This window comes from Solanum dulcamara, chromosome 7 (genome assembly GCF_947179165.1).
Source record: "Solanum dulcamara chromosome 7, daSolDulc1.2, whole genome shotgun sequence".
In the NCBI taxonomy this organism is placed as follows: domain Eukaryota; kingdom Viridiplantae; phylum Streptophyta; class Magnoliopsida; order Solanales; family Solanaceae; genus Solanum; species Solanum dulcamara.
Window position 1 is genome coordinate 14,951,499 of NC_077243.1, and position 14,159 is coordinate 14,965,657.

The window sequence follows — 14,159 nt, forward strand, 5'->3', positions numbered from 1 at the left end:
CCTAATTGTTTTAGACCATATAATGATCTTTCCAATTTGATTGAGTACATCTCCCAAAACTTAGTACATGTTTTAGGCAATTTTAATCCTTCTGAAATTTTCATGTAAATTTCATTATCAAGTGAACCATAAAGGTAAGCTGTAACTACATCCATTAGATGTATTTCAAGATTTTTAGGTACAGCTAAACTGATGAGATATCGAAAAGTTATTCCATCCATAACAGGTGAATATGTTTCTTCATAGTTGACCTGAGTCTTTGAGAGAATCCTTGTGCAGCAAGGCGTGCCTTGTATCTTACAATTTCATTTCTCTCATTTTGTTTTCGCACAAAAACCCATTTATAGCCAACTGGTTTTACACCTTCAGGAATTTGAATTACTGATCGAAAAATCTCACGTTTAGCAAGTGAGTCTAATTCTGATTGAATTGTCTTGTGTCATTCTGGCCAATCACATCTACGTCGACATTCTTCGACGGATTTAGGCTAAAGACTTTCACTATCTTGCATGAGGTTAAGTGCAACATTATATGCAAAAATATTATCCACCATAATTTTCGATCGATCTAAATTTATCTCATTATCGGTAGAACTTATTGGAAGTTTTTCAGTCACTTGAATCTCGGGTTCACTGATTTTTCAGGAATATCAGGATTACTCAAATCTTGACCTTCTTCAGGATGTTCTTTTGTAGTATCATCTTTATTATTTCTCACGCTTCTCTTTCTAGGATTTTTATCCTTTGAACCCAATGGTCTACCGAGCTACAAGCGTGTTTGGAATTCAAAAGCTATGATACTAGTAGATGGATCTTTTGGGATATCAATTCAGACAGGAACATTCATTGTAGGGATATGTGACTTAGTTATCTGTTTCAAATAAGTAAATACATCTGGCATTTGGTTTGTTATTTTCTGTAAGTGGATGATCTTCTGGACCTTCTGCTCACATGTGCGAGTACGTGGATCAAAATGAGATAGTGATAAAACTTTTCACGCAATTTCTCTTGCAGGTTCTTTTTTCTCGTCTTAATTAAGGAAAGGTTGTTTCATCATATCGACAATCTGCAAATCGAGCAGTAATTAAGTCTCATTTCAACTGTTCAAGGTAGCGAATTATGGAGGGTGAGTCAAACCTAACATATATGCCCAACCTTCATTGAGGTCCCATCTTTGTATGTTGTGGTGGTGCTACAGACACGTATACCGCACAACCAAAAATTTGTAGATGGGCTATATTTGGCTCATGAACAATTACTAATTGTGACAGAGAGTATTTATTACAATTTATCGGTCTGAGACGTACAAGTGCTGCTACATGTAAGATAGCATGACCTCAAACAGTAATCGACAATTTTATTTTCATAAGTAGAGGTCTTGCTATCAATTGTAGGCACTTAATAAATGACTCTGCAAGGCCATTTTGAGTATGATCATGAGCAACATGATGTTCAATTTTTATCCTAGTTGATAAGCAATAATCATCAAAAGCTTGGGATGTAAATTCTTCAGCATTATCAATACGAATAGCCTTAATTGGATAATCAGGGATTTACGCCCTTAATTTTATTATTTGTGCTAACAACTTCGCAAACGCCATGTTTCGAGATGATAAGAGGCACACATGAGACCATCTAGATGATGTATCTATTAGGATCATAAAATATCTAAACAATCTACTAGGTGGATGAATAGATCAACATATATCCCCATGTATACGCTCTAAAAATCTAGGAGATTCGATGTCAACCTTTAGGGTTGATGGCCTGACAATTAATTTTTCTTGATAACAAGCAACACATGAAAATTCATCATTCGTAAGAATCTTCAGATTCTTTAACAAATGTCCAGTTGAATTTTTGAGAATTCATCTCATCATTATTGATTCAGAATGACATATTCGATCATGTCATAGCACAAATTTATTTCAATCAATAAACTTCTAATTTACGATCAAATGTGTTTCAATTGCATTAATTTTTGCATAATATAGGCCAAACGACAAAGTTGATAATTTTTCCAAAATATATTTTTGGCCTGAGACACTCTTGGTTATACAAGATATTCAATATTCATTTAATTTAGTGTCTCAACATGATATTCATTTCTGCGGAAATCTTTAAAACTTAACAAGTTTCTTGGGGATTTAGAAGAGAATAATGCATCTTTTATAACAATCTTTGTCCTTTATACAGAAATATAGTAGCTCTTTCGAAGTCTTCAATAATTTTTAAATTACCAGAAATTGTTATAACATTTGTTTTTCTTCTAAACAAGTAGGAAAAATATTTTTCATCTTTAAAAAAGGCATGAGTCGTTCCACTATCAATTACACAAATATCCTCGTAATTGATCATTGATTCAAATAAAATTTGAGGCATATCTATATTTTATTTCAAAAAGAAATAAAGTAAATATTATAATTTAAACATGTCTCATTATATAAATTTTATTTATTTACATAAATTAGGAAAATATAAAATATTATTTAGTACAGACAAATTAAAAAAAAAATTTAAATATTATTAGGCTTATCGTCATATTTTCTTCTGAAATATTAAAGAAATCAGTTACATTCAAATGCATAGGCTCAATATTATCTTTAGAGATAAAATTTATTTCTGAATTATTTTTTGCTCTCTTTAAGAATGTCTGATATAGCTGAGCCAGACATTTTGATGACCGGCAGGTCCGTGACCAGTGCCCCATACCTCCACATTTATGACATATACTTTTTGAATTTTTCTTTGGTATAGCTTCTTGCTTTTCATTCTTCTTTTTAAATTGCTGATCATTTCTCGGTGCTAGACGAGTATCATAATTATAATTTCTTCTTTGATCATGACCACGACCACGACTGTGGTCATGACCTCTTTCTCATTGGTTATAGTTTGCCTGATTCACTTCAGGGAGTGGCAAAGAACCAATGAGCCGACTATCATGATTTTTCATTAACAGTTCGTTATGGCGTTCAATAATAAGAAAGTGAAAAAAGTAATTCAGAATATTTTTTAAACCCCCTTTCGCGATATTGCTGCTGCAGGAGCATATTCGTGGGTGAAAATATGGAGTATATATTTTCAAGTTTGTCTTGCTTAGTGATTTCTTCTCCGCATAAATTTAACGGTGTTATAATTCTAAATAAGGCAAAATTATATTCAGTTATATTTTTAAAATCTATTAATCTCAATTTGATCCAATCATGACATGCCTGTGGAAGGATGACCAACTTCATATGGTTATATCTTTCTTTTAGGCTCTTCCATAATTTAAGAGGGTTTTTTAATGTGAGGTACTGTAATTTTAACCCCTCGTCAAGATGGTGACGGAGAAATATCATTGCTTTTGTACGATCATGACTAGATGCCAAATGGTCATCTTTGATGGTGTCTGTTAGACTCATCAATTCTAGGTGTATTTCGGTATCTAGTCCCCATGATGAGTAGCATTTTTCAGATATATCAAGAGCAACAAATTCAAGTTTAGAGATATTAGACATTTTAAAAAGATAAAATTCTTACCCTTTTGTTACATTTTTAAAATAGCTCAAAATGATAGAGGCTTGTGCTAATAACGTGTTATGAAACAAACTAAATTTAACAAATTAATAAGAAGAAATAGTAAGAAAAGAGAGAGAGTTGAGAATTTTTGTATCTGTATTTCTATATGAACAAAACCATGACTATTTATAGCCAAAACCAAGGGAATATAATATTCCTTAAATCATCAAAAGGAAATATGATTGGTATGTAAAAAGTGGGTGGATTTCGACTGGACATCCACCTCTTATCTTATCACATCTTTGAATTTTTGAAAAACTTAAAACCTTTTTTATTTGTAAAAAGAGAATGAACGTAAGACCAAAGAAACATACCCCTTCTATTTCAATTTGTTTGTCATATTTTTCTTTTTAGTTTTTTTTTAAAAAAGAATGTTCTTTCTCTTTTTAACAAATTTAATTTAAGATTACAGGATTTAAAAGTTTTTTTAATTTTTTTATACTTTGTATCAAATCAAAATAATAAAAAATAATTTGTAAAAATTAAGAGAAAATGTCATAAATAGTCCTTTAACTATATGAGTAGATCTAAAATGGTCCCTTAAATCGAATTTAGTCCTTTAACTTTTTAAAAATTTATCATGTTTGGTTCCTTAACTATACACTTATAGGTTTTAGTTTCTTAACTATACATTTACCGACTTTAGTCCTTTAAGTATTTCTCCTCTCTTGTTTTTCTCTCTTAAGCTGAGAGTCTTTCGGAAACAGCTGCCCTATCTTTCAAGGTGGAGGTTAGGTCTACGTACACTCTACCCTCCCTAGACCCCACATGGTGGGACTATACTGGACTTGTTGTTGTTGTTGTTGTTGTTGTTGTTGTTGTTGTCCTTTAAGTATTTTAAAACTTATTATGTTTGGTCTCTGTCCATTTTTTTAATACAAATAACTTAGATTTATATTAAGGTGAAATGATTTAATAGACCGTTGTACTTGTACGAATTTGTATTATGGATCTTTCTACTCAACCATTCATCAATTGAATCCTTAAACTCAGTAAAACATAATATATCAAACACTTCTGACCATTGATCAAGCTTATATGACATTAAAATAGATGAGTTGGCGAGAGAGTATGATCACACGTATTTTAAGGCAAGTGAAGATCATATTTGATTTAAAAAATTATTAAAAAATAAAATAATAAATTTAAAAAAAAGAAACTCTTTCTTTCCTCACCCCTTTCAGCCACACCGACACCCATCACTGCCTCTACCCCCTTTTTCTTTCTTCTTCACTCTATTATCATCTTCATTAGCAGATCTTCGCATTGACACTTAGTGGAGGAAGAGAGCGGCATTGATTTCATGGTGGTGCTCGCCGGAATCCCATTGATTCACAATAGACTAGAGAGAGGCGACGTGGTTTCTTTTTGTTAGATTGGAGGCGGCGAGGGAATATTTTTGGTTCGCAGGGCGTTGTTGGTGGTGCGGAAAAAGGGAGACAGTGGAGAGGAGAACGAGGCGGGTGCTTTGCCGCCTAGAGTTGGTGGTGCAGCGGCTTATAAGAGTGCTGGTTTGTGTAGGTTCGACGAGGAGGAAAAGAAAATTGTGAGGGTGTACGACGGAGATAGAGACGTGTGAGAGGGAAAGAATATAGGTGGTCTCGCCGATAAAAGGAATGGCGGCGGCGGTGGCTTTTTCCGGTGGATACAGGTTGTTTCACAGTGGGAATGAGTAGAAGAGGAGGAGGGGCAGTGATTTGGAGTCCAATATTTTACTTTAAAAAATAAATTAAAAATTTATTATTTTATATTTTATTTTATATTTTTGGTTAATAATTTTTACAAAAATAGTTAATGAAGATAATTATGACATGTCATTAATTTATATGACATGGATTTGATATGTCATTTATTAAGGGCAAGTGAACTACACACATGATAGGAGGGGTTTAAAAGTCTTCTTTTAATTGAGTTTAATGATTCAGTTGGTAAATAGTTAAGTAAAAAGGTCTATAATACAAATTCATATAAGTATAAGGGTCCATTAGATGATTTCACTTTCTATTAAGGTAACTTATGTCTTCCTAATATTAAATCTTTAATCAATTCTTTTTAGTTATTTCTCTCTCCCTACTTTTTTCCCCTTCAACTTCCTCTTACTAAAAGAACAATAATTTCAACGATTCAAAATAAAATTAATGAAGAAAGAATATATAATTAAGTCCTAACTTTATTCAATGGAAGATAAAATGAATCGTATTATTGTTGCTGATGACTTGAATATGCAATGTCTCCTTTTTTAGCGGATGACAGTTCATAATCAATGTGAATTTGATAATTTTATTTTCATACAATAGAAGAATAAAAAAATTGATCTTATTATTCAAATTTTTCTACATAAAATAAAGCAAACAGAATAATAAAATTGATATTTCAAAATGTTTTTTTAAAAAAGTTGCAAATCTACCATTTTAGAAATTTCAACTTCCGAAAAATTAAATAAATTCTCTTCAATAAAGTTATTGAAGTACAAGATTTGAAATTAAAACATGCGAGAAAAGAACTTTTATTCTCATTGCGAAAAATTTGTTTCTATTAAATATAAATAAATCTCTCCTCACAGATAATATACAATATTCTTTTTCTTTTTATAATAAATTTTATCATATTCAAGTCTTTAGCAGCAACAATATGCTTCATTTTATCCTCTGTTGAATAAAGTTATGATTTATACTTTTTCCCCTTGTGAATTTTATTTTGAATCGTTGAGGTTAATGTTTTTTCTTCATAAAAATAATTTGAAGAAAAAGTAGCGAGAGGGAGAAACAACTGAAAAAATGAGTTAAAATTTTAATTTCACTAAGGCATGAATTTCGTTAGTATAAATCTACGTTATTTATACAAAAAATGGACAGAGACCAAACATAATAAGTTTTGAATACTGAAAGGACTAAAATCGACAAATATATATTTAAGGGATTAAAACTGGAATATATATATACCTAAGGGACCAAACCTGATAAAATTTTGAATAAATAAAGAGATAAGTGTCAAAAACACACATAAATTATCCCTCTTTTTTGAGTTTCATACCTAAACTATTGGGAGCGTGAATTTCATACATAAACTATCGCTTCTTCGTTTGATAAACACACCTCTTTCTTTTATTTCACTCTCATCATAGTGTGTGTTATACTCTTTCTTTTATTTAAAAATATTTGTCACATCACACTCCACATAGGTAAAATATTCCACCTAGACAAAAATTAAATAAATTATTAGAATTAGTTAAAATTAATTATTAAAGTATTACTATCCACCCTAAAAAAATATAAAATATTTTTATTACCACACTCCACCACTTTTTCTCACTGTACTCCCCCTCCAATTTTTTTTTAAAATTCTTGCTTCATTGTAACATCCCCTAAAAATGTTGTATATGATGTTCCAATTCTCGATGAAAATGATGCATCTTCTGTATTTTGTATATAATTTTTCGTAGGATGGTCCAAATTAGGTGATTCAAATTTCTGAATCACTCCAATATCATTATCTACAACTTTTGTGAATACTATATTTTAAGTTTCTGTCACGCCCCGAAAGGGTACCCTGGGCGTGGCTGGCACTCAGAAATCATCTCTGACCTCTGAGAGAACCACTTGATCTCGTCGCTTATTCATTCATCAGCGGAAGACTTAATAAGAATATTTATGTGGGCTCTTCTTTAACAACATCAAATGAAAGAAGAAAATTGTTTTAGAAGAAGTAGTTTCAAAGGAGAACTACTCCAATTACATCATTAAACTCTGTCTATGAAGCCTCTAATACTCTTAGATGGTGCCAATGACATGTCCATGGCTACCTTAAAATAAATATAATACTCAACAATAATTAAAGGATAAAAGAAAAATTAATTCATTTAGAATTCAAGATTTGGGTAAAACTCAACTATAACTCAATTATAATGAACTTAAATATTGGGCGCATGGACGAACTCAATCCAATGCTATGAAAGCCTTACATACCTTAAATCCGAAGCTTTACTCCGAATTCGAACACTTTTGGACCCCTAGCCTTTTCTTCTCGCCGGAGCGTTTTGTGTACTACCCAAAGTATAAGAATCACCGGAGTAGTATTTTTATACTACTAAAACTAAAACTATATTTGAGAATGAGTAAAGAAGTATATAGAGAGAAGAGTTGCTTAAGAAAGTTTGATGAATAAAATGAGGAAATAAGGTGGTCTTTATAGGTGGGAAAGAGGGACCAAACAATAAATAAAATAATTATAAACAAAAATCTGAAAATTTAATGGAATATATTGATGTCATGGATGATATCAAATGGAGGGCAATTGATGTCATTAGTGATGTCAAATGTATCTAGATCTTTCTATGGTAGGTGAGATGAACTCCCATTTAACAGAATATCCGTTTTCGAAGCTGCGTTTGAACAAGATACATTCCTTATTAGGATTTGGTGTATCATAAGAATTGTAGATATAGAAGTCTAGTTTCATGTCGTTCAAGAATCATCCAATTTGGATCAAACTACAGTGAGATATGAATTTTCTTCTACAAACACTCCATTCCGTCACAACACTATGTCTTGCAAAGATTAATTTATTTGATCTACTTACACTCCGAATATTAAGATATGGTCTTCATGGAAGTTGTAGATAATGACGTTGTGGTTACTCAGAAATTTAAATCACCTAATTTGGATAATCTTATGAAAAGTTATTCCCGAAATACAGAGGTTGTATCATTTTCGTCGAGAATTAAAATACTTACATACAACGTTTTAGGGGGTGTTACATTTTCGGAGGTTAAGTAGGTTAAATAAATTAATTATTATAAGACAGGGTGCTGTGATAAAATAGAGTATTTGTAGAAGAAAAACCATATTTCACTGTAGGTTTCTCCAAATCGGTTAATTCTTGAACGACATGAAAGTAGACTTCTAGAGCAACAATTCTTGTGAAGACACCAAATCCTAATGAAGAAGTTATCTTGTCCAAACGCAACTCCGAAAAAGGGTATTCCGTTAAAAGAAAGTTCATCTCACCAACCATGGAAATAATACATTTGACACCATTCATGACATCAATAGTCCTCCATTTGACATCACTCATGACATCACAATCTTCCATTAAATTTTCAGATTTTTCTTTATAATTATTTTAATTATTGTTAGGTCCCTCATTCACATCTATAAATACACACCTTAATTCATCATTTTGTTCATCAAGCTTTCTCAAGCACCTCTTCTCTCTATACACTTCTTTACTCATTCTCAAAATATAGTTTTAGTTCTTAGTAGTGTAGAAATACTATTTTGGTGATTGATATACTCCAGATAGTACACTAAATGCTCCGGCAAGGAGAAAAGGCTAGGATTCAAGTGTATTCATTAAGTCCTTCGATTCTAAGTAACACTTCGGATTCTAGGTATGTAAGACTTTAATGGGAGTATTCCCTCCACTCTCATGTCTAAAGTATTTTAATTATATGATAAATTATGTTTATTTTTTAAAAGTTTTACTCTAAGTTATGTGGGTGTTTATCCATGAGTTCTTCCACCCATGTAGTCCAAAAACTCTTTCAATTTAAATCTCTTGATTTCAAATAATATTTTCTTATAGGTAATTCTTATTTTTACTTAATAGCATGAATCATGGTTAAACTAATGATTATTGATCTATTTTGATGCAACATAATTTCATATGTATGAATTGATTATTTGCAAGTAATTTATCTATTTATCTCTTTAAAGGTTCTTGAAATTCATGGTGGGTTGTTTAAAACATGATTTTTAATTAATGGATTTCAAAGTATTTATGTATATTTATTTACATATATTTTTGCAAGTTGAAGTGATTTGAACCCACCTAGTTTTACTATATTTTCAATAAAGTTTGACTTGAAAGCTTTGACTCTAAATGAATGTTTATGAAAACAATATCTATGATCAAAAGAGAGTCTTATGAAATGAAAGAATGATGAAATGAAAGAATGATGAAATGATATGAATGATGGATTCTTTATGCAATAAGGACAATTCTTGCATATTTGAATTACCAAATATTTTAATGAGCTATTCTATCGAATATGATGTTTGAATTCTCAAGCTATATGTTATGACTATTTTAAAGTATTAAACTATTCTGAGGGGTTGACTTAGCACCGAATGGGTCATTGAGGTGGAATTCGGTAAGGGAATCCTAGTAGCAACCCCTTGTCTCATTAACTATGTGCCAACATAGGAACTCTTGTAGGCTTAGGCTAATGGATCCATGAAAGCCCTTAAAGTTAAAGTTAAAGTTAAAGAAATGAATGAAGTTGACGGAGTTCTACCCAACAAGTAGTCTCCCCGGCCAACATAGGGGATTATGTTGGATTCCATGTAATAGCTCGCATGGTCTTAGATGTCGGTTATGGTCCTTTTTCCCACAAAATGAATGTTTAAAAGAATATTTATATGATTTATTATGCATGTATTACATTATGTTCCATATTACATAAATGTTTTAATGTTTACTCAATGTTCATGCATCCTTACATACTTAGTACATTCAAAGTACTAACGCATACTCTTTTGCCTACATGATATCACCATATAGGGATCGGTGCTCCTCCTCGTTCTCCTCCACGTGGCTATTTGAGATTTTGTTTGAAGACTACTTTTGGTGAGTTCCCATGTACCGGGAACAATACTCCTTTTATATTTCTAGCTTATGATATATTGAGATATTTTACTATGGCATTTCTTCTATTATGATTGAGGATGAGCTAGGGACTTGTCTTAGTGTTAAATCTAAAAGTTAGAGGTATTGTTGGACATATGTAAGTTGAATATTTACTATTATGATCTCCGCTTGTTCATTTATCGTCATTACCTATGAAAGACTAAAAGAATGCTAAGAGGCTTGCTTGAGGTACTTTCGGGTTTCTCATTCGCCATGTCACGTGTAGGCCCTAGGCTTGTGTCGTGACATTCATCTTCCCCTTCCTCCTTCAAATAATAATTTAGATATTATTTATATATATATGTTTTAAAAAATTATACCCTGCCCCACGTAATCCTCCACTTTCAATTTTTTTTCTCATTTTTTACTAGAATACATATGATTTTAGGAAAGTATTTTTTACTTATCACAACTTTTTTTAAAATAAAATATTTTTTTCTGTTATATTTGGTATGCTAGTAATTTTTTTTCTTCCTATAAACCTATCTAACACAAAACAAGAAAAATAATAAAAAATAACAAATAAATTAAGAACGAAGGGTTAGATGGGATGATATAATTTTATTTTTTAAAAAAATAAAAATAAAAAAATATTTTTAGGAAGGAATGGGTGAGGAGTGAAATATGATTTTTTAAAAAATATTTTATACAAGAAATTTTAAAAAATAAAATGACTGGGGATTTTTTTTTTTGGGGGGGGGGGGGGAGGGGTGGTGGTGGAGTGGATGAAAAAAATATTTTAATTTTACTTTTTAAAAAATAACATTTTTTAAAAAAAAAAATTCTTTTTTGGGGATATAAATACTTTATTTTTAACTTTTAATAAATATTAATAGTTTATTTAATTTTTATCAATATAGAATATTTTATCCACGTGTCATAAAAAATTCAAAAAATAAAGAGAGTGTAATAAGAGGGATAATTTAGATATGAAACAAAAAAAATAATATAATTTAGATATACTTTTAACATTTATTTTATAATTAAAAAATTAAATTTGATAAATATATAATTAAAGGATCATTTTAAATCTACTCGACTATTTATGGCCTTTTCTCTAAAAATTAACCATGAGTTTCTCTTGCGAACTCTACATCGTGTACAAGCAAAAGTCAAAAGTTTGAAGATTTTGGAAGCCAATTGGAAAAGGGAATGTGGAGTCTTTGATCCCAATTCGAATGGAACAATATATCTCGACCTCTAATTCCTCCTCTTCTTTCATTCCCATGATGGAACCTCACCAATTCCTTATATTCCTTATTTTCTTCACATTATTCACTAAAACTACTTGATATGTCTTCTCAGCCACCGCCACCACAACCACCTCACCTCAACAAGAAACCCAATTCCTTCCCTGAAGTTATCTTCACTGCCTTTTCTCTCTTCGTTATCTTTTCTTCCAACCCCACTTCTTCCCTTCTCCGCAAATTCACCCCTCTTGTTTCCTTCCCTCTTAACCCCCGTAGATTTCTCAGAACTCCCACTATGTCCAACCCATCTTCCACCAATCTTCGTAACCCTATCCACCACTTCCCCAACCCTCAATCACTCTCCGATTGGCTTAGGCCGCGTATGCCTTCTGATTCTTTCGCTTCTTGGGGTGTTAATCCGGGAACCAAGAATGTTAGTAACCTCTGGCTCGAGTTGTCTGAAGGGGAGACTTTGCTGGCTGATTCTACGCCACCGGTTCGAACTGTTGAGGTTATGGTTGTTAAGGTTATTGGAAAAGACAACAAAGTCCTTGTTGAATCGCATCAAGAATTGTCGGACGGCGCTGTTAGGCATCGGGGTCGGCCGTTGTCGGAGAAGATGAAGCCTGGTGAGACAGTTGAAGATGCGGTTTTTCGTGCAGTGAAAGAAGAGCTTGGTTCAGTGCTTGCTGGGTCTTTTGGTGAACTCAGAGAGAATGGCATTGTTAAGATTTTGCCTAATTCGTATTCGAAGAAGGTGGAAGAGAGGGTTTCAGCTTCTTATCCTGGATTGCCTGCTTGTTATGTGTTGCATACTGTGGAGGCTGCAGTGGATGGTTTGCCCGAGGAGGAGTTTTGCACAGAAGAGAATGATGAATATGGAGATTCTAGTGGGAGGATGGTCGCAGATGGTGCAGTTTCCTGTAAAAAGCATTACTGGAAGTGGGTTGATGCTGATTCGTTGTGATCAATGATGTGGGAGGTGAGTTTGAGCTCTTGTCCTTCCAAGATTGAATTTTTGACTACTACATGGTTCATAATAAAGATGGCTTCTCAGGACTTGCAGTTGAGTGTCATGTATACTTTATAGGATATTTAGATACAGTTACATAGAAGGATTGCTTAATTTATCTTTCAATTCATGTTAATATTCATCTCAGGCATTGAGAATTTAATATACTGCGTGTATATCTTTCTAACAGCGAGACCTTCTTGTATTCTCCTGAGAAGAACAGGATGGCATTTGAAACTCAATTCGCACTTGTACTTTACGGTGCTTCCAAGTGGAAGTTACTTGATAATTAACATCTCATAGACAACATGTGTGCTTATTATATTTGGGCGAGCCTTGTTTCCTGCTACTTGATCTGGATGTCTAAATCTTTTGGTTAGGTTATCCTTTACCATCAAAACCAATTATTTTTTTGGTGAGGTACTCATGATCACTTTAGTATTGAAGGTGGATTTGCCTCCTATATGGTGCGTCTGCATATGTTTCTTAAATGTGAATCTCCTTTCGGTTGCCAATTTTGCATCATTATCCAAAGTGAGCTTCTGATGTCATAGAGCCAAATAATGTAATGACCTTTCCTTTTGAGCTTGCCATTGAGGGGATGGCTTAAAGCTTCAGTTAGCTGGGGGCTTTTAAACTAAATGTTGCGATTTATATTCAGGGTTTTATATATATGTGTGTGTGTGTGTGTGTGTGTGAGAGAGAGAGAGAGAGAGAGAGAGAGAGAGATGGCCAAGGTCTGGTGGAAGAGTGGTTTGCTGGTGGTGCTATGCTGAATTTCATTAGTGCCTGGGCAGGTGCACAAGGGAAAAGAATATAAAGAACAAATGTGTTAAGGCCTTGTCATAATGCGTGAGCGTAGAAAAGAGAGCTGTAAGGGATCATTATATTGGACATAGAAGGAAGTAATCCACACATGATTTTTTCCATATTCAATACAATGTTTCCTTGCAACATATTACTTTGGTATTACTAGTTTTATCTCTGCATAAGCTATGATTTTGTTTCCAGTATCGGACTCTGCATAACTAATATGCTTTGGTTTTGGTTGAAGGGAAATCTATGTTGTGTTATGTGTGGGGTAGGATTTGGAACATAAATGTGTATTAGTAATAAATGAATAAAAATATATTAAGACAAAAATGTTACTGAAGTAAGCAATCCCTGTATAACAGTTCATGTATTATAGCATAACAGTTCATCTGTCATTATTCCCGATATAATCCCTGCAATATTATTGTAGAACACATCCATACAATTTATTTCTGAGTAACAATCCTTGTATTCTAATCTTTGCATAAGTAATTCATAAACTAATGATCCTTAGAATGTTATGTATGGTTCAAGGGTGTGGATTATCTGTCAATGAAGTTAGATGAAAAGACCAAAATTTTGAGTTCCACAGAGGCAAACATGATTAGTTGATTTCTTTTCATCTTCCCAAGTTTTGGTGGTCAGAGTTATTCGTTTACATGTATTAGTGGGCTGATGCATGTACCCAATGGAAATAATTGAGGCATGCATAAACTAGCTCAAACACCATTGTTATTATTATTGTTCTTTTAAGAAAAGCTACAGTAGAGCCTAATTCTGGTTGACACTGTTGAATGCAGAATGATAGGATACGTGGTACTCCTATGCTTTTACATCTAATATAAGCTTGGTGAGGGACTTGTGACTTACATCACAACTCACAAGTTCGATCCTTGC

General features: G+C 32.6%; 1 protein-coding gene across 1 annotated transcript; it reads left to right on the plus strand.

Moving 5' to 3' along the window:
- The first annotated feature begins 11,347 nt into the window (after positions 1-11,347).
- Positions 11,348-12,779, plus strand: LOC129896580 (uncharacterized). Its single transcript, XM_055972516.1, has one exon. The coding sequence runs from the start codon at positions 11,541-11,543 to the stop codon at positions 12,402-12,404; it is 864 nt and encodes a 287-aa protein (XP_055828491.1). The 5' UTR covers positions 11,348-11,540; the 3' UTR covers positions 12,405-12,779.
- The last annotated feature ends 1,380 nt before the right edge of the window (positions 12,780-14,159 follow it).